General features: G+C 41.7%; 3 protein-coding genes across 3 annotated transcripts; 2 read left to right on the top strand and 1 right to left on the bottom strand.

The window, feature by feature from the left end:
• Positions 1-110: 110 nt before the first annotated feature.
• zgc:77752 (uncharacterized protein LOC393862 homolog) lies at positions 111-7,419 on the top strand. The gene is made up of 13 exons (XM_058075229.1): positions 111-1,322; positions 1,436-1,624; positions 1,694-1,774; positions 1,843-1,961; positions 2,959-3,096; positions 3,175-3,446; positions 3,509-3,805; positions 4,753-4,989; positions 5,158-5,274; positions 5,340-5,441; positions 5,510-5,593; positions 5,738-5,848; positions 5,931-7,419. The coding sequence occupies exons 2-13, from the start codon at positions 1,437-1,439 to the stop codon at positions 6,027-6,029; spliced, it is 1,845 nt and encodes a 614-aa protein (XP_057931212.1). The 5' UTR covers positions 111-1,322; position 1,436; the 3' UTR covers positions 6,030-7,419.
• asb13b (ankyrin repeat and SOCS box containing 13b) lies at positions 6,519-11,485 on the bottom strand. Its single transcript, XM_058075230.1, has 6 exons — positions 11,245-11,485; positions 9,600-9,799; positions 9,382-9,532; positions 9,141-9,275; positions 8,082-8,273; positions 6,519-7,056 (listed from the first exon to the last, which is right to left on the bottom strand). Exons 1-6 carry the CDS (start codon positions 11,285-11,287, stop codon positions 6,908-6,910), a joined length of 870 nt encoding a protein of 289 aa, XP_057931213.1. The 5' UTR covers positions 11,288-11,485; the 3' UTR covers positions 6,519-6,907.
• A 329-nt stretch (positions 11,486-11,814) lies between these two features.
• tasor2 (transcription activation suppressor family member 2) lies at positions 11,815-20,240 on the top strand. The gene is made up of 18 exons (XM_058075228.1): positions 11,815-12,135; positions 12,261-12,405; positions 12,605-12,753; positions 12,994-13,089; positions 13,167-13,239; positions 13,753-13,844; positions 13,917-14,054; positions 14,142-14,278; positions 14,882-14,898; positions 14,976-16,541; positions 16,629-17,262; positions 17,337-17,682; positions 17,765-18,772; positions 18,843-18,965; positions 19,040-19,193; positions 19,274-19,379; positions 19,445-19,626; positions 19,708-20,240. The coding sequence occupies exons 2-18, from the start codon at positions 12,378-12,380 to the stop codon at positions 19,800-19,802; spliced, it is 4,944 nt and encodes a 1,647-aa protein (XP_057931211.1). The 5' UTR covers positions 11,815-12,135; positions 12,261-12,377; the 3' UTR covers positions 19,803-20,240.
• The last annotated feature ends 707 nt before the right edge of the window (positions 20,241-20,947 follow it).

The raw sequence follows: 20,947 nt of genomic DNA, 5'->3' as shown, positions 1-20,947 counted from the left end.
ATGTTAGGGTATTTTATCTCAGTATGTACAATCTAAGACACTGAATAGAGATGATAGATCCCAGATAGTTTGGGGCGTATTTCGGTGAGGAGGAACATAGTTGCTATTAGTTGCTGGAGTCACTTAGTTTGGCTTCTCTAAACACATTTGCACCACAAAACCGTTGCTAACCAAAAAGTCAGAACTCAGTTATTCTGTCATTTCCTCTCTGTTCATATCACGACAATGCCTAGCCATTGTTGCATGTGTGTTCCACGTGTAACACATTGCTGTCTACCAAAGAATCCAGAAGGAGAGTGTAAGGACATCTGTTTATGACCTCAAGCTGAAATAATCTTGGGTTGTGCAGCAGGACAATGATCCAAAACACACCAGCAAGTCCACCTCAGAATGGCTGAAGAAAAACAAAACAAAGACTTTGGAGTGGCCTATGCTGTAAAAAAAAAAAACCTCCAGTGTGGCTGAATTACAACAATTCTGTAAAGATGCCAAAATTCCGTCACTGCGCTGTAAGAAATGAATCGCAAGTTATTGCAAACACTTGATTGCAGTTGTTGCAGCCGAGGGTGGCTCAACAGCTTGAATAGTTCAAATTGTAATGTAATCATTTATTAGTGTTGTTATAGTACCACAAACTTCATTGATAATTCCTTGTGACTCTTGCTAGCTGTTAGCATTCTGGCTATCAACATTGTTAGCACTGACATTTGGGGTGTTATGGATCAGATGTTAGCGACTGATAGCAGGCCCATTCAAAATTTCAGGCAAATTTTTTTTTTTTTACATGATTTTTATTTTGAGGCAAGGGTATTGGATACATTTTTTGTGCATCTATTTATTGTTAAGCATGTAAATTGGATATGATTGGCCTAGAGTGCATGTCCATATAAGGAAACCTTGTTCCTTACGCCATCAGTCGCTAGTTATTATTTACAACCTTCTAAATGTTTTTTTACATGACTTGAGCCTATATAAGGAAATCATACATTGATTGTCTCATGTTGGTAGATAAAATATTTTTTTAAAAACAACATCAAACTAAAAAAGAATGTTTACCGAATGAAGTGTCCTGATAATTAGGCCATGGATACACAAGAGGAGGTATAAGCCCTATTTAATTGGTCTAATGCATTTATGACAGCTAATCAGGCTTAGCGAAGCTGGGTCACCCCTCGTGTGTGTATACACTTCACTGTCCATCGATCATCATTGAACACATGTACTACACATCACTTTTCTTTGCTTTTTTTTTCCACCATCTTGGATTTGACTATATGCAATTCATGGGAATTGTAAGATATTTTGGCAAATTAATGAGAAAGGTAAGTGTTGAGTTTATTTGACTGACTTAAACAATATGGTTATGTCAAAACTAGTCAAATTCACATTTAGACGGGAGAACCGGCTGATGTTGCTTGATATTTTCCTGATGCAGGATGCAGAACTTGACCCAGCATGTCCCCATTCCGAGGCCCGCTTATTCCCAAGCCAGGGAGAACCTGGTCAAAGCCATCCCGCCCAAACTGCTGTGTTTGCTGGCCTGCGGGGGAGTAGACTGTCGTTATGAAGGACCACAATGTTGGAAAGCAAACCAGCAGGTCATTCGAGGTGTTTTCTCCTCTTGGTAAGACTATTTGTAGTTTTGGCAATGCTGTCACGCATCAAGTGAACTACTTGTACCGATAAATCTCAGGGTGACTGATGATATCATCGCCATGGCACGACCGTCCAAAGGCTTGATCGAGAAGTTCAACATTATAGAACAATTTCAAAGGTATGGTTCCTTGAATATTTATTTATGTCAAGTATGCCGACAGTACACATGTTTTCTTCTTTCTCCAGATTGAATATAAGATCCATCATAAACATGCAAGTACCAGGCGAGCATGCTCACTGTGGACCCCCCTTGGACTCTCAAAGTGGCTTCACATATTCGCCTCAGATCTTCATGGAGAATGACAGTGAGACATTTGATGTACCAAAACAGACGTTCTACCAGAACATTCACCCACTGAACATTTCACTCAGCTTTATCCAAGTGGCCCTCCATCTGCAAATGATGATTAATCATGATTAGTTAACTTTTTATTTTTATTTTTATTTTTATTTTTATTTTTATTTTTATTTTTATTTTTATTTTTATTTTTATTTTTATTTTTATTTTTATTTTTATTTTTATTTTTATTTTTATTTTTATTTTTATTTTTATTTTTATTTTTATTTTTATTTTTATTTTTATTTTTATTTTTATTTTTATTTTTATTTTTATTTTTGTGGTATTCATATTATATTTCAACCAGAGTAAACGCCACCTCTCGCCCAAAGACAGCTGGGATAGGCTCCAGCATACCCATGACCCAAGTGAGGATAAGCAGTACAGAAAATAGATAATTAAAAAAATTGTATGTACTTCCTCTGACTTCCTTATATGGACTCAAATATGTCAAAAAACATTATTAAAAGGTTGTAAATAGGATTTATATGCCATATGAAAATATTCATTCATTCATTCATTTTCTACCGCTTTTCCTCACAAGGGTCGCGGCGGTGCTGGAGCCTATCCCAGCTGTCTTCAGGCGAGAGGCGGGGTACACCCTGGACTGGTCGCCAGCCAATCACAGGGCACATATAGACAAACAACCATTCACACTCACATTCATACCTATGGACAATTTGGAGTCGCCAATTAACCTAGCATGTTTTTGGAATGTGGGAGGAAACCGGAATACCCAGAGAAAACCCACTCCATTGGCCACTCCAAATTGTCCATAGGTATGAATGTGAGTGTGAATGGTTGTTTGTCTATATGTGCCCTGTGATTGGCTGGCGACCAGTCCAGGGTGTACCCCGCCTCTCGCCCGAAGATAGGCTCCAGCACCCGCCGCGACCCTCGTGAGGAAAAAGCGGTAGAAAATGAATGATTTCATGATTTCATGTTCTTTGTGTGAACATTTCCAGTTTACTTCTACAACTTTGGGATGCCAGATTTCGGTGTGTCGTCCCTCGTTGGCATAATAGATGGAGTGAAAGTGTTGGCCTTTGCTGTGGGGGAGGGAAGAGTCGCTGTGCATTGCCACGCAGGCCTCGGCAGAACAGGTTCGGGGTTCAGACTGCATCGCTAGTGTTGCATTGTGTGGTATTGATACATAATAAATACACATCTTTGCCCCACAGGTGTCCTAATAGCCTGCTACTTAATCTACACGGTGCGGCTCAGTCCCAGCGAGGCCGTTCAATATGTCCGCATCAAGAGGCCGCGCTCCATCCAAACGCGAGCCCAAATCAGTCAAGTGTTTGACTTTGCTCGTCTACTCGGTACACAACTAGTCCAGTACCCAGACCTCACCTTGAGACATGGAGCCCCTGTGACCTTACAGCACCATCTCAACCGCCAGGCTCTACTGCTACATGGCCAGGAGGCACGCACCCTCAGATACACACCCAAGGTCAGGACTTCCATTTATCGTCTGTGCCACTGAATGTCACTCACCTATCCTCTTGTTATTAGGTGGTATACCTGCTGTGCATGCGTCTCTTCTGCATGGCTCTGGGTCTCCCCGCAGCTCCAGTTATCAATGCTGAATTGGAGAAGAGGTCAGCCCTGAGGATCTTGAGCAGGACCGTGAGGGAAACACTTGTGTCCAAACAGTACTTGCCCTTGCTGAAGGAACATCACCAGATGCCACAGGGGGGGGACTCGGGCTCAGTGTCCTCCTGGGATGAGCCGTTGGGATTCTTGGAGAGGAAGAGAGGTCTGCTGCTGGACAAACGATGCTACAGTGACTCTGACCTTAGCAAGATGACGGTAAATGCATACAAAAATCTACTAACTGAGGACTTTCATCAGTCGTGACCACGGTTTAGTGAGCATATAAAGATTAACTCCACAAATGGGTCCTTTTTGGTGCTTGATTCCAAATGCCATCACAGGAGAGTCACTGTGAAATGAAAATGTGATGACAACCATAGAGGAAGTGGAATTCATTTTCTACCGCTTATCCTCACAAGGGTTGCGGGGGTGCTGGAGCCTATCCCAGCTGTCTTCGGGCAAGAGGCAGGGTACACCCTGGACTGGTCGCCAGCCAATCACAGGGCACATATAGACAAACAACCATTCACACTCACATTCATACCTATGGACAATTTGGAGTCGCCAATTAACCTAGCATGTTTTTGGAATGTGGGAGGAGAAAACCCACGCATGCACGGGGAGAACATGCAAACTCCACACAGAGATGGCCAAGGGTGGAATTGAACCTTGGTCTGGAAGTGGAACTTGATGCAGATAAAAAAATAGGACACTAGTCTAACGCAACCCCCATCCTTCCGTCCATTTTCAATGCCGCTTGTCCTCACTATAGTCACGGGGGTATGCTGGAGCCTATTTGCATAAATCTTTTTTTTACTTATTTATATTGGACTTATTAAATATAAGACTTATTACATATTACAGCACCCATTGACATAACGTAGCTACATTCTAGACCATCCATCCATTTTCTGTACCGCTGTACTGCAGCTGGGATAGGCTCCAGCATAAAAAATGGATGGGATTTGCAAACAGTTGTTAAATACATACCCACACATACTCGTACATACCCACTGTTTGCACCACTGCTGGCCGGGGCTTGAACTGCATTCCCAAATTCCCAGTAAATGATACATTGGCTAGAATGTTACAATGCTATAGCTAAATTAAGATTGTTTTTACTTTTTGTTTTTAGTGTTTTTTCGTTGTATTTTGTCCCTCAGGATCTGGAGATGAGTCCATACAGTGCTCCTATATTTGGGAAAGAGGGTCTGTCGTGTGAACAAGATGTGATAGGACCTGATCTGAGGCCATTTATCTCCAAGACTGCCCCACTTTCACCAGATCTGATCAACAAGGACCAACCTTATCCATGCAATATGCAACCAAGCAGCCACTCTGCCAAGAGGTCAAAGTGCACAGTTAAAAAAGCTCTATCCAAGCACAGCTCCAACATTGAGGTAAAGGATACCTGCATGTTTTGTTTTGTTGAGAGACGAGGAAAACAAACAATTTATCGAGACCGGCAAAATTAGCACCTTTTTTTGTTTTTAATAATTCAGTTAATTGATTTATCAATTATCGTGACAGGCCTCTAAACAATGCCCTAAAACAGGATTCTTTAACAGCTGTGCAGGACGTCACATGATGCGGGCTCAATCTCTGTGGCTCGTGTCATCGCCAAGGCAATGGCCCACCAAGGTCCACCGGGAGAAGCGGTCCTGCAGCGATCATCTCTGCTTCAGGTGCAACTCGTCTAATAGATACTCGAACCTTCTGTGTCATATTTAAGATATTTTGTTCCCAATAGGAGGAGCTGAACAGTAGTGAATGTGGCTGGGCTCTCATGGTGACTGAATCAGATCCTCATGTTCTCACGTGTCTGCTGTGGTCCTGGCTGGAGAAGCTAAAGGTCAATGGACGCCGTCATGGCAATGTTTACATGTTAGCCTAACCAATGCTGCTTCAATGTTTACACAGGAGCCTGTTCTTAGTGCTGATGATATAGCAAAGCTTTGTTGTGCAGGAAACAACAACAACAAGCCTTTTGGTGTCCTCAAGAAGGTAAAGAAAGATCTGTAGAATTTTTGTATTAATGTTGTGACAAGAGATGACCGATAATATGGGACATCGCAAGTTGAGTCAATGAAGAGTTTGATTATTGCACATTATTATCGCACATTTCTGTTTGTATTCATATCTTTTCAGTCACAGAGACACACTGTTTATTGTCTGTTGACCTGTGTGAGCACAGTCACCCGCCTATGTCCACACAGAGAAGATGCGGTGTTGCAGCGGCTGATACAATCGCTGACAAAGGTAAGAGGAGACATTGGACTGTGTGCTCTTCCAAGAATCTAGATAGTGAGTTAATAATAACAAGCAACATTTGCCTCAACAGAGGCCTCAAGAGGACATAGACAACCTTGCAAGTTTAGTGAAGATTCTGAGGTCCAACTTGAGGAAAACATTTCACGACAGTTACCTGGCATGGGCCTGAAGGCATAATGCTACAAATGTGAACGCAGCCTCTGAATGCTAATAAACAGTGGTTGGAAACAAACATGGCTGCCAACAAACAATGATTATTTTCCTACAGAAGAAAAAAAGACAGGCGCTGCTTTGAGTGATGTACTAATGATCTACGTTAGCAAAACAAAGGCTAAAATAACACTCATATAATAGTTATTATTATTATTATTATTTATTCAACATTATTTGTGCAATTTACTGTTTATGCTGTACATTGTTGTTCATAGTTGATGTCATCTATTTATTCTCCACATTATTATTTATTATTATACGGGAGCCAGGCAACAACATTTTGTTGGCAATTTCTATCCGTCCGTCCATCCATCCATCCATCATCCATCGTGAAAATGCAGTTTTTGTTACACACTGTAAAGCTATTTATTCTCCACATTATTATTATTTATTATTATACAGGAGCCAGGCAACAACATTTTGTTGGCAATTTCTGTCCGTCCGTCCATCCATCCATCGTGAAAATGCAGTTTTTGTTACACACTGTAAAGCCAAAATGCTTGGTTACTAGCTTGTGTACTGGGTGGAGAGTGCAGAGGTAGTTCTTGCACAGGTTCACCCACGAGACCAGGGATCTTGGCCTCCAAAAGGTTGGTGACCACTGCTTTAGAGAATTGTTGCCCTTTATAAAGCAGAGATTGGCAGTAATTGTATTTCTTTCCATTTATGCAGTTTAGGACACAAATAAGTAAATCTTTATAATAACCATCCTGTAGAAGGTCTGTTTATTTACACAAGTTACATAGAGAATTTACAAATGTACAATCAAGCATACTGTATATACAGTAGTCATACACTAAACGTGTTGCCATCGTCACCTCTCAGACCAATTGATTACATTTCAAAAACGGGAGGCGGCATGTATGATAGAAAACTAATGATGAGATTGGGCAGACCTAACTTGGAGAAAACATCCAGCGCCCTCACGCCCAGGATCCTCCTCAAAGCCAGCCGGCTAATCTGCTGGAGACTGAGGGGTGTGTCTGAGGAAGAGGAAACAACCACAATCAATACCTTCAATCTATCATCTCATATACTAACTATTAAGGTTTATATGTTGACATGCTGGGCTGCATGGCGGTCGAGTGGTTAGCGCACAGACCTCACAGCTAAGAGACCAGGGTTCAATGCATACACAGTTCTAGTTCTGTATCTACGTATAGGTTCTACGTGTCCACATTCTATTTGGTAAGTTCTAGGTGGATGTGTTCTAGTTGGATAGGTCTCTTTCCGTATTCTGTGCTATGTGTTCAGGTTCTATTTATTCTAGTTCTATGTGTTCGTATGTCCTAAATCCTAGTTCTATTTACTCATTTATTGTTCTATAGTGGGCTGCACAGTGGTGGTGTGGTTAGCGCGCAGGCCTCATAGCTAGGAGACCCGAGTTCAATTCCACCCATCTCTGTGTGGAGTTTGCGTGTTCTCCCCGTGCATGCGTGGGTTTTCTCCGGGTACTCCATTTTCCTCCCACATTCCAAAAACATGCTAGGTTAATTGGCGACTCCAAATTGTCCATAGGTATGAATGTGAGTGTGAATGGTTGTTTGTCTATATGTGCCATGTGATTGGCTGGCGACCAGTCCAATCCCAGACAGTTGGGATAGGCTCCAGCACCCCCCACAACCCTCGTGAGGATAAGCAGTAGAAAATGAATGAATGAATGAATGAATGTTGACATGCTCTTATTTTGGTGATTCCCTGGTTCCTGTTTTCACTGTATGTCAGGTTTGTGGCTGTTCGGCAGGTGAACACAATTAGCAATCTATGCCATTCAAAAACCTGCGTACTCCCCATTAGACATCATGTTTGTCCCCTTCATGCAATACTCGTTCTTGGTGCCATTGCCCAAAAACATTGATGGCTACTGAGCTGGTTTAGGGGATCATGTCCTAGTCCCTTTAGTTAGATTTTGATTGATTTGAGCATCTAAAGTGTCCCCACACCCTTACATTTTTGTAAACGTCGCCTCCAGTGGGAAAGGTTGGACTCCCCCGTGATGTAAACTTACTTTCATAAAACTGACAGCAAAGGTAGGAAGGCGATCCTAAACTGGTGTACTGGATGGGCTTCTTGTTCAGGTTGTCTCTGGCGTACAAGTTGGCGCCAAACTCCACAAGCAGCTCAATCAAATGGACGTTCCTTGCTTTGGTCGCATGATGGAGGGCTGTCTCATGCAGCTTGGCGGCATTCACGTTTGCACCTTGGTAGAGGACAGAGGAAATCTTAAGTTCAATAAAAATCATCATAGCAGCTTTACATAGATGTCAATGCACATGTATTATTGATTATTCCTTTCAACAGTGCTCTCGGTAAATCCAAAATGTTGATAAATCCCAAAGACGAAGGGGTTTAATTGGAACCGGGTGATAATTGAAGAAAAGCTGTTATTTCCTCTTAAGATGTGAGATGATTTAAAGTTAAAAAATTCCAATAATTAGCATTTTGGATTGTTGGAGCTTAAGGTTCAAGCAGAGCATCAAAATACAAAAAGAAGAAATGGCGGCAATCCAAAAAAACAACCACCATTAAACCAAAATAGGCAGTTCATCAACTGATCAAATGTTTAAAGATATGCTCATTTTTCAGCCCTGAGATCTTCCAGAATCTGCACCTATTCCAGTAGTATGTATAGATTTCGTACTTCCTGTGAAAATGGCATGTGGACAACATGCACAGAAATGACATTCATTCATTCATTTTCTACCGCTTTTTCCTCATGAGGGTCGCGGGGGTGCTGGAGCCTATCCCAGCTGTCTTCGGGCGAAAGGCGGGGTACACCCTGGACTGGTCGCCAGCCAATCACAGGGCACATATAGACAAACAACCATTCACACTCACATTCATACCTATGGACAATTTGGAGTCGCCAATTAACCTAGCATGTTTTTGGAATGTGGGAGGAAACCGGAGTATCCGGAGAAAACCCATGCATGCACGGGGAGAACATGCAAACTCGAGGGTGGAATCGAACCCTGGTCCTCCTAGCTGTGAGGTCTGCATGCTAACCACTCTACCACCGTGCCGCCCCACATGACACAATGACAATATGGCTAAAATAACCACTTGCCAGAATTGAGAAGAACTTTAGCGCAGGCGTAATGTTGCCTGGCACAGGCGACATGGAGTGGCGTGCCGTAATGGCAGTCATGAGCCTCCATGTAGGCTCCTTGGTCGATCATTAGCTGGACACAATCGGAATTGCCTGCGGACACATACAAGCCAAAATATTAGGTACACATTAAGTGCACAATGTAATGAGATCCTACATGGCCCTGTGTCTTTTTCACAGCAGTATATATAAGACCCACCTCCCATGCATGCCTCATGAAGCGGTGAGAAGGTAAACAGCGGGGGATTGACAGTTGCTCCGTACTCTAGCAGCAGCTTGACACACTCCAAACTGCCTGCAGCACAGGCATCACACAGCGGCGTGCTTCCGTCTATGTTACGAGCATCCACCTATCGGGAGCACAGAGCATATAATAAGAGCATGACAAATAAGGTTACCCCACGTCAAGAGTCTTACCTGTGCCCCGGCACCCAGCAGTAATCTGACGCACTGGGTGTGGCCCTGTATGCACGCTTCGTGTAACGGTGTGATGGAGTCGACTGCCACCATGTTCACAGTCGCACCATTTTCAATGAGCTGCTGCAGCTGGACCGCCCTTCCTTGCGCGGCCGCTTCATGGACCGCAGTCCGGTCCGTCCAGAACCCAAGACCATGAGCTACAAATATGCAAGACTATTTAGTCATTAAAACATACAGAAATTTGACCCCATGGCCCAAACCATTAAGTACACAGGAGACACCAATCTGCTTGTCGATCTCGTATTCTATCTTTCCCTCAGTCGTGAACATGACCCCCAGATACTCGGGGAAGAGTCTCATCCCCGACCTGGAGATGACACCCCACCCTTTTCCAGGCGAGAACCATGGACTCATATTTGGAGGTGCTGATTCTCATCCCAGGCACTTCACACTTGGTTGTCAAAATCAAATCAACTTTATTTGTATAGCACTTTTCCTGCAAAGACATGCAACACAAAGTGCTTTACAGAATTAAAAACAATTACCACAATTAAAAGGAAAAACAAAGGAAACAAAAGAAAGCCCCTCCTTCCCACCCTCCATACTAGACACACACACACACACACACACACAATCACACACAGTAGGGAGACATGGCATGGCACTGAGGATCAAGGAAACGCCACCTTTGGGGCCGTCCACACTGGGAGGAGCCGCAGGCCGTGCAGACGGGCGGACCCCCACATTAAAGGGAGGAACCCCCAGCCAGCTGGGTCGAAGGGACCCAAGGATGGTGCCCCCTCAGCAGACCCGACACAGCCCCCAGTGTGGAGGACCCCCACCCTGCGGAAACACTGGAGTTAAAAGCTAAAGACTAAGACCATAAAATAGGACTAAAAAGATAAAAACAGTTTAAAAATATTAGTTAAAAGCCTGATTAAAAAGGTGTGTCTTCAATCTTTTTTAAAAAATATCAACAGTCTCCGCAGTCCTGAGGCTCTCTGGCAGGCTGTTCCACAGGTGGGGGCCATAGTGGCTAAATTCTGCCTCACCGTGGGTTTTCGTTCTGGGTTTTGGTGTAGTTAAAAGGCCAGTGCCAGAGGACCGCAGGGTCCGCGGGGGTTGATATGGTAAATGCAGATCAGATAAATAAGAAGGGGCAAGGCCGTTGAGACATTTAAAAACCAGTAAGAGAATCTTAAAATGGATCCTGAAGCGGACGGGGAGCCAATGTAGCGACTTTAAAACTGGTGTAATGGTGTGAACCAATCCACCGAGCTTCCTGACATTGTTCAATACTAATGCACAGGAGGCCAAATCGCTCGTCAACAAGAGTTATGGTTGGTGACTCTCTGGGAAAACACGCCCCCTACTGTTTTGATAAAGAATTGCACGTCACAAGCTCAGCCCCCGCCAAAGAGCATACTTTAACAAGATCAAGACGCTAGCTGCAGCATACTTTTCAGCCTTAACAAGCTTAATGATTGGTTCGCTTGCTAGCATGCTAGCATTACTCTAACTATGCATTTGAGACATAGAAATATTATTAGCTAGACAAAACCACCTCACTATTATCGCACTAAAGCTGTCATAAATCGTTATTTCGCGCTGCAATTAGTCACGGAGCATTTAAGCCACTTACCTATGTCTCCATACAAAGACGGTCTGCTACGCGTTATCTCCATTTCATCTGAACCGGCGCCTTGTAATGTTGACAAAAGCAATAATTAACAAAGTATAAAACTCATTTTGAGCCAAGCGATGCCGCGCGGCATCACTCCAAAACACAATCTAAGTCAGTTAAAGGTAAAGAAGTGCTCAGAGAGCGAAAACAGCTCACATAGCGACACGACCGCAAGTGATAGTGGGAAATGTAGTCGACGTGAATACAATGCCAACTTTCGTGAGTGATTCAAACATATTCTACTGCCGGATTTGAAACACAGTGATATTATGTCACACGTGTTTTCAAGTAGAACACATAATAGTAGTGTTAAAATATATAGTGTTAAAATATTAAGTTAAATATGATGTTGGGTAAGTATAAAGGCATTTTTATACTAGTCGGGTCAGTTTTTTCTAATTAAAGCTATTTTGCATTTATTATACGTATACACGGTATGTTTTTTAAATAATTATGCATTATTTAGAGCTTGATTGCAAAGCTTAATTAAATAAATGTTTTTCTTAGCACAATAAGTCACATGACGTTAAGTAACCAGTACATTCAGTGTGTCCACGTTACACTCGCATTGTTTACGCCGATGAATAATTGTACACGGATGTTGTACAAGTGTATATTTTGGAGTGGAAGTCAGAATGAGAGCAGAGGTGGGAGAGTCAAGCCCTCTGGCGAAATATATTGTGCAACTCCCGTCGAACTCGACGTCGTACTTTGGATTTTAAAACTTTCAAGATGGATGATGGCTCCTCGTTTAGTTTCTCTTTCTTTTCCCAAGTCGTCCACTGCTCAAGTGTGAAGCGTCGTCGGATACCTTTACCGGACTCACTACTACTTTCATCGGAATGACGTGTAAAAAAAGTGGCTTTTATACATTTTAGTATCGATTTGTGTTGTTTATGTGCTACGTGGCCTCGATTTGTGACTTCCTGGTTGTGAGACCAACGTTTGTGTTTTTTTCCTTCTTAATCTTCTAGGTGAAGAAAGTGAAAGAAGTCGGGGGGATTTATTTCAGTCACACGTTTTGACATCATGTTTGAAAAAGGAGCTATTTGTCTCGGAGTTTGGACACAAGATATTTGATACGCCCGGAAATGGAAAGTGGAAGCGATCGGAGTTTAGGTGACGAGACGCCCTGCTTTCACTTTCGTCTTTCTGTTCAATTATGCTTTTAAATGTGTTTCCTTCTTCATTTCACCGCAACAACGACCGATTTGCTCACCTTGTTGCATAATTTTGTATAAACTTGCGAACATTTAGTCAACAATACCGTCTACTAATACTAAACTCGTCATTCTCGTTTTCTGTGTTGCCATTTTAGGTGTTTTAATACCGGTGTGTGAAAATTCAAATGATTTCAAAAAGAAAATTTTGCTTCCAATCCAAAGTGCGTACTTGTATGAAGAGTCAAAGGAGGCTTTCAAATATCAATTTGCTGTCCTCGTTAAGAATCCAGCATTGGAGAAAAAGGTTAGTATACTTTTTGAGTTTGTTCATTTTCCATTAACAAAGTGGACACCATAGAACAGGGATTTAAACAGAGTCAGCTGAGCAGAAAAAAAAATGGTGGTCCTATGTATTATCTGATGGGTAGGCTCACTTTACACTTTGAAAAACTTCTATAGACATGTACAAACAAATGTGGTAGTGTCAAATACAGCATGTGCTGCAATGTCACACATTTTAATGTCTTTTTGTTTGTTAAACCAGTATGCTGCCTTTCGAGAAAAGAAAAAACAAGCAGGGTATACAGAAGAGGATCTGGAGGAAACGTATGGATTTTTGCTGTTTGATGACATCAACAAGGTAGAGAAACAGGACACATCTGAGATGAAGCTACTGGAATTAGTCACTTTTAATTATTTTCTGTTTCTTTTTTAAAGGCTAATGCACTCGGGCGGACGGGAGTGCTCACCGGGACAAGCACCTGTTCAAGTTTGGGAGATCCGTTGAAGGGTAAATTGAATTATTTTGATTCATGTGTGTATGAAATGTAATAATTCCAGTTTGTTTGTGTGTAGTCAATAACATAAACGCAACACACCCACCAATATTTGCTACTCTTTGGTCCGAAACGCCTAACTGTCTTAGCCATTATAAAGGATAAAGATTATTGAATGCCAGAGAGGTCATGGATTCTGTGCACTGTTACATGGAGATAGAACAAAAGAAAAGGTTATCCTTCCAGATTCACCTGTGTTAATATACTACAAAGTAGTATAATGTAGCAGTAGTGTACACGTCATTCATGTGTTGTGTACAGTGTGACTGACTCAAGTTAATAATCACAGTATAGTAACGGAAGATGTTCGGAACCTGAGGACCTCCTGTATTGACTAGTTTGTCCAGCTTCCTGTTGCTAGGCAAAATTCAGGAGGCAGTCAGATACACATGAAAGACATTACTCAGTTTATGAAAGGAATACATCACCACCATCTACTTCTTTACCACTTTTTTGTATGTGTTCAGGTGTTTACATATCAATGTACTCCGACTGTTTGGAACCAGAGGGCTTGCATGATCGCAAATCAGGCTACATCGCCATCATCAGGCTGACAACGGTAATAAAGTGGCCAGTGTTTAGAATGCATTTATAAAAATATAAATACATTGAGTGATTCTCCGTCCCACAGGGAAGAGTTAGAAGAGTTTCAGAGAACCACAGCCAAGATGTAACACCACCGACTGAGGGATTTGACTGTCACGTGTCTCAAAACTTGGCCTCTGTGTCGCCCCGAACCAGCTTTCGTCTGGCGTTTGAGAGAACCCAAGTAATGATCTAAGTGTGATAGCCACATTACTTCTGTTTGATTCAGTGATTGTATTAAATAAGGGATTGCCTTGTTTCCGTTCTGCAGTGTTACATTTATGAGCTGCTCAACGACGGAAGCAATCGAACAGAGCCTTCTCCCAGCTTCACTTGCCCTTTTGCTATTGTGGCATTTTCATACACAAACAAAGGAAGGAAAAGACGTTGGACTCCATTGGCAAAAAGGTGAATAAACAGCAAATCTGAATATACTTTATTATGCAACACAGCGGAACCTCTAAAATCTGCCCGAAAGCGCTGGTCATTCTTATTAAAATTTAAAATCGAATTTTCTCAAATGGAATTTTGATTATTATTTATCGGTGAGGCAAACATTTTAACATTCAAGTCAAGACAGTGTAAAAAAGAAGCAAAGCACTGATAATATTAAAACGTAAAAACAACCTTAATGTCAGTGCTCACATTCTGGTGTACATTATTTTATGAATATTATTGTTGATGTAGTCACATTATCCTGAGCAGCCAAGACAAAGAGACATCTGTGACATCACTATAAAATCACGAAAAAGCTCTTTTGGAGTCTATTTCTTCAATGCTGTCACAATATGTGTTGAAGTCTTGGAATATTTGCTGAGGTCTCACAAAACGTGTGCATATGTTTCGGAATTACAAGGCCTGTTGCAACAATGGGTTTTATTTGATTTTAGAAATGTACATTTCCAGCAATTATTGGTTAAACTTGAATTTGTTCAATTTTAGAGGTTCCACTGTACAAGACACCCGCTATAATTTAGATAAATGTTTTTTTGTTTTTTTTTACTTTTTCAGAGTGGAGACACAACTTGGTAAGACATTTGAAATTAAAAGCACAATGGATTCTCATCTGGACATTTAATCAAGCCCTTTTCTTTGTTGATCACAGGCAGGCAACCTCGTGATCTCATCTCATCTAAAATTTTCAGAATTCTGCCAGTCCTAAACTATGCAGGAGGTGAGGTTGAGAAAAAAAACACTGATCCGAACAAGGGACTTTATAATGTAGTGGCACACCCCCTTCAGACATATACAGTTGTGCTAAATCCTGTCCTGCAAGCATGTCCTTCTGTAGGACCTGGGATTCGATATGTCGCTGTATCCCCTCCTAAGCAAGCACTTGCCAGTCCTTCACAAATGGGATCAGAAAACCAGCTAAACCATGACAAGGAGTGTGATAGCGAAATTGGTGTAACAGACTTCCCTCAGACTCATTCTCGAAATGATGTGCGAGTGCCGAACAAACCCGACGATCCTGAGCTGTTAAACCTTTCGACTCCTTCGACATCTGATAACGTTCCTGCCGAGCTGATTGTGAGCTTCACCTCTGAGCAATCTGTAACTGAGAAGAGTCCAATCAGTCCTTTGTCAACAAGAAAGCCTTTGTCTGACGAACACAGGAGGGATTCGGATTGTCCAGAGATGGTTAATCACACAGTAAAGCAACAAAGAAATCGGCAACATTCCTCCAAAGGTCACAAAAAGACAACAAGAGCATCTTTTGAAACTCCTGAATTGGAAAAGCTTCACATACCATCAGAAGATGAGATGGTTAATAAGCAGTCTGACCAGGAACCTGAATCAGTTACCCAATCACAACAAAACACAATATCAAATAAAGATTGTGAGCCCTTGGAAGGGCATACTGTTAGCAACTGTGCATCAAGAAATAAAATCAGACCTATTATTGTTGAATCAGTAATAGATGCAGAAATACCAACAATAGGGACCACCGTAATGGACCGGGAAGGTCCGAAATGTGAGCGTTGGAACTTGAGGCCAATCATCAGTGAATGTGGAAGAATCTTAGTTCCTCATGGCTCATGGAGGAATACGACTCAACTGATGACGTCTATGAACGACCAACATCAGTTCCCGAGTCGTCCTACAACAGCATCTGATGCAGTCGGAAAAGAGCAGCATTCCAACACCGCTCCTGGATCAACAACAGGTGGGACTGAATTGATCGGCTCCAAGACTGGAGGAAATTGTCCTCAAATTGACGTTGATCCGGAGCAAAGCACAATGCAAGAGTCTAAAGACGGTGAAGACACGCTTCCACCGGAACACAGTAGTACCACGTCTGATCAGTGTGTCACAAAAGATGAACCGAAAAGCATCGTGTCAAAGAGAAATCAAACAAAACACTACCTCAGTTTACATGAAACCGATTCAGATCCAACTACTGAGACAGAACCTCCTTTGAAGAAAGGCAAAAGTTACGACAACACAAAGACAAATGCACCTGACACCAGAACAGACCTCGAAGAAGACTCTATGCAGACTTCTCATGAAACGGCATCTGCGATTAAAGAAAGCGAGACACAGGATACTCCAAACTCAACACAGGAAGCGACTATCAAACGTAAGCCCCCGTCAATTTTCCCATTGTGGAAGCAGATGCGAAAGCTCAAAAAGCACCAAGACATCTCCAAGCTACACGTTAAAAAGAAATGTAAGCCTTTTTTTAAAAAAAATGACTTAATCTTCCTCAACTTATTGTCACTATTAATGTTAATTTGACTTCTTGTTGTCTTCACAGGGCGGTTGCACTTTCAAACCCCATCTGATGACGCTTACAAACATAGCGCAAAGGATAACACCGCCCAGAAGAAAATACACACCTCGAACACATCTACAGATGCTTTGAATCTACTAGCTGATTTGGCACTGGGCGCCACGAATGAGCAAGTTGCTCCGCAACCAGGCCAAGAACTGATATGTGACGATGCCAATGTTGCAAGTGCTAGTCAAGTTTCACTTCTTCATGCTCTTCTACAGCAGACTTTCTGTAAACCCACACAGCCTCTTGAGTCAAGCACTCTTGCAGAAGATTTGGAGTTGGTCAGTTTGTTGTGTAAAGAACATGCTTACTCATTGTATCCCTTTGTGGGTTTACCAGTCACACCCTTCCAGGTATCTCCTTTGAGTGGTTCTACTGGACTGCTGCACCACCATCAGACAATGTATGGTGTTCAAACAGGCTTTTCTGATGACCACGATGAAAATAGGTGCATGAAGAAACATATGAAAATGTTCAAACGCTACCGCAGTTTTGTTGACCGGGGTGGATCTGTCGAAGTGACACGGCGATGGAAAGAGAAGTATGACTTCAATCGAGACAGCAGGTTTTCAGTCGGGTCAAAGAACAGAAGCGTCATACGAGCTTTACATGGGTATGCAATGTCGAGATTGATTGAGATTGACTGTTATTATTTTTAAAATAATAATAATTGTATTTTTTTCACAGCCCATGGGATCACTCTATTCAGGACACCAACAAAGATGTGCAGCTTATTGTCCACATGTGGATTGGTCTCTTTTATAGCCGCTCAACAGCGAGGTTCTTTGATGTTAGCTCGGACCTAGCGAACCCATGCTTGGAAGAGAGTGATTATTTGGAAACAACGGCTCAGTCCGAGCTCAAGGGAAATCGGTTTCCACACAGTGTGGCAGAGACTACAGAACCTTCAATATCTAACACTTTGGACCTCAACAAAAAGGGGCCCTCGTTGGATGAAGAATGTGATATTCTGGACTTGTCTCTGAGGAGCCCCAATGTAGAGATTGTTACTTCCAGCCCCCAAACATCAGAGGTTGGTTCTAATGTTACAGATGTTTTCAGATAGCATATTTCTGATGCTTGTATATTACCGTCATTCTTCTCTGTTTTTCCAGAGTTTTCAAACGATGATTCTCCCTGTAGAAATGTCAAGTGAAGTCAATACTGTCGGCAGGAAGTGCGGTTGGACACACTTGCAAGAAGATGGCTCCCTGAATGGCACTGGTGAACATTTTCAACACGAAGATGTAACTGAGAATCACCTACAAGGACCAATGGAGAATCATGAGAATCATGGTATTGTCAGAACTGATCATGAGTTGCATGGATCCAATCGGGACAAGATAAATTTGAATGGTGGCTCTGAAAATAATTCAGGAGACATGATGATAAAACATGGAATAGATTCCTCTGTTGCGGAAAAGGAGGTCGACAAAGACTTGAATGATCCCGTTCTTCATATAGAAGATGACAAAGAATCACAAACATTCTGCAAAGGAAGTCTTTTGGTGACTGGAAGACCATTAGCAACGACTCAACCTGAAGAGGTGCAACCTGAGAAACTTCAAGATGACAGGGATTGTTATTTTGTCAAGAATGATATCGCCATTTCAACAAGTTTAAGGGTTCTACAAAGAAGAGAGAATGTCCTCCCAATTGTAAGCACGGCTGATGAATCCTGTGATGTTGAGACAACCGATGTGAGAAACACTCTTGATCAACCGTCGGAATCAAGCATGTATCCCACCACTTTGCCGGGCCCCAGCTGCGCAAGAGGCGACGCGAATGCAGAGACAGTTCAGGCAGCATTTACCTCAAATCCACCATCATCTCACTCTTCAGAGGATTCAGTGGGACTAATGCAAAAAAGTAAAACACAGGTGAATAACGTGGATGGATCAATCTCCGAAGACACGTCTGACAGAAGTGAAGACGAAATATTATCTCAAAGAACCAGCAAAATTGTGATTGCAGAAAGTGCAACAATGAGCACGGACACATTGTTTAAATGTCATCAAAGTGACTTTCAAATGGACAAGATGCATTCAAGGAATGGTCCAAAGACAAAATATAGATTCTACATATTACAAACGTCAGATGATTCCTTCTATGAGGAAACAAAGGTAAGCAAATGTCCACTGTTGGGGAAAAAATGTCTATGGAAAAATAACAGCTTTATTTCAACTTTGAAAGGCCCAGTTAGAAGCAGAAGGCCATACAGCTGTGCAGCCATTCCAGTTCTTCCTCTTGGGTGAGGGATGTGCATCTCTGCTGATTGTCATCAGGAATGAAGATATAGCAGCGCGCATTTGTGAGGTAAGCGGTCAATGAACGGATGTTTTGTGTATAACCAGGACGCTTTTCACACCATGTGACCCGTGTAATCTCAGGTGCCATACCTACTTGAGCTGAAAAAGTCACCGGAAGTGCAGTTTTGTGGAATCGACGAACCAAACGACGTGATGAATCGCACCTATCAGGAGCTCTTTGTCAATGGGGGCTTTGTGATGTTTGATACAGAAACGTTGGAATCCCTCAGCCTGTGTATGTGATTCTATAATGGAAACACAGTATTAGAACATATTTCAATCTAATTCACTGTGTCAACTCTGCTTAATATTTAGACAAGTTGAGAAGATTCTTGGAAATCTTACAAGGTCTTAACAAAACAGGGAAATGGAAATGGTTCTTACACTACAGAGACAGTCGGCGATTCAAAGAGAATGCAAGGTAGGCGTCCACTTCTTCAATGTTGAAAGGTTAATTAATTCAACTGATACTACTCCCATCTCCAGGTTCAGCACTGATGCAGAGGAGAAGAAGAACTTCTTAAGATGGTCAGAGGAAGCAGGCTTGGCAACGGTCTTGCCTTACCATGATTGTGACGTCAAGTCAAGAGATCAACCTGACTATCGTGCATGTATGGTCCACTTGCAGGTCCAGAATATATCATCCCGTTTTCCTGTCTTTGTAACTGGTAAGATAACTACTGCACGGAATTGTACATTTGGAGAAAACTGAATAAACAGCACAAATTAATTATGTTTATTTCTTACAGATACAAGAAGCAGTGAGTTTGAGGAGAGCGGGATTCTGACAACAACTGTAGACTCTTTTCTGATGAGTTTTCTATGTGATACCCATACAGTCTGACCTCAGTCGGTGATGCCACGCGACAAAACACAAAACAAATCCACCTCCGTTATTACAATATCAAGTTTCAAGAGCCATTATAGGCCGGGAGAGAATGTTGTCATGCTGTCATGTTACATCTGTTGTCCTTCATTTTTAGAACCAAAGCAGTAAGTTAACAATAATACAGAAGTGCAGCTGTGTTGATATATCTGAATACGGTTTTATACTGGATGGTTTGTTAAAGATGTTTCATATTTTTATTACTGTTGGTTGGTCGCTAATTTAAAACCATCTATATATGCTATATTTGTTTAAATGAAATGACAGTGGTGTTAAAAAAATAAACCATGTAATGCAGTTAAGTAAATGAGTCACATTTTCATTCACAATATTCTGTATGAAGGCCATGGTCTTGGCCATGAACCTACGCAAATTCTAACCCCACCACCCACCCCACCCAGAATACACAGTGGTGTGAAAAAGTATTTTTGTTTTCTCGGATATATATATATATATATATATATATATATATATATATACATATATATATATATATATATATATATATATATATATATATATATATATATATGTGCCATTTCACTTTATTACACATAACTTAATTTATGGACATAAATGTTTGGATTTCTTTGTATGTGTGCATTACTTGGGTTGATGCCGACATCTGGTGACAATTTCATGTCAATAGCTCGATTAGAAATATGTTTTTTGAGAGAAATGTTGACGTGTTCAATACTTATTTTCCCCGCTGTATATATATATATATATATATATATATATATATATTCTATGCCGCTCATCCTCACTAGGATCTCAGGTATGCTGGAGCCTATCCCAGCTGTCTTTGGGGAAGGGATGGGGTACACCCTGGACTAGTCGCCAGCCAATCACAGGGCACATATAGACAGACAACTATTCACATATAAGTTATTTTTCTGACGCTCTTATTTTGTACCTCCACAGGATGTGTTGTTACTTTGAGGGCCGGAAATGTGTGTATTCAGGTCGCCTGATAGAAATGAGTAGAGCAACGAGCGGCTAGAATACACGTGTCTCCTGCATTCCTTCTCCTGTGTTTTTGTTCCCACTGCACTCCTACAATATTAGAGGCAATCTTTACCTCGGTTACTTATATTCACATT

The sequence above is a fragment of the Doryrhamphus excisus genome, chromosome 6 (genome assembly GCF_030265055.1).
Source record: "Doryrhamphus excisus isolate RoL2022-K1 chromosome 6, RoL_Dexc_1.0, whole genome shotgun sequence".
Taxonomy (NCBI): Eukaryota; Metazoa; Chordata; class Actinopteri; order Syngnathiformes; family Syngnathidae; genus Doryrhamphus; species Doryrhamphus excisus.
This window is presented reverse-complemented; position numbering and strand designations above follow the sequence as displayed.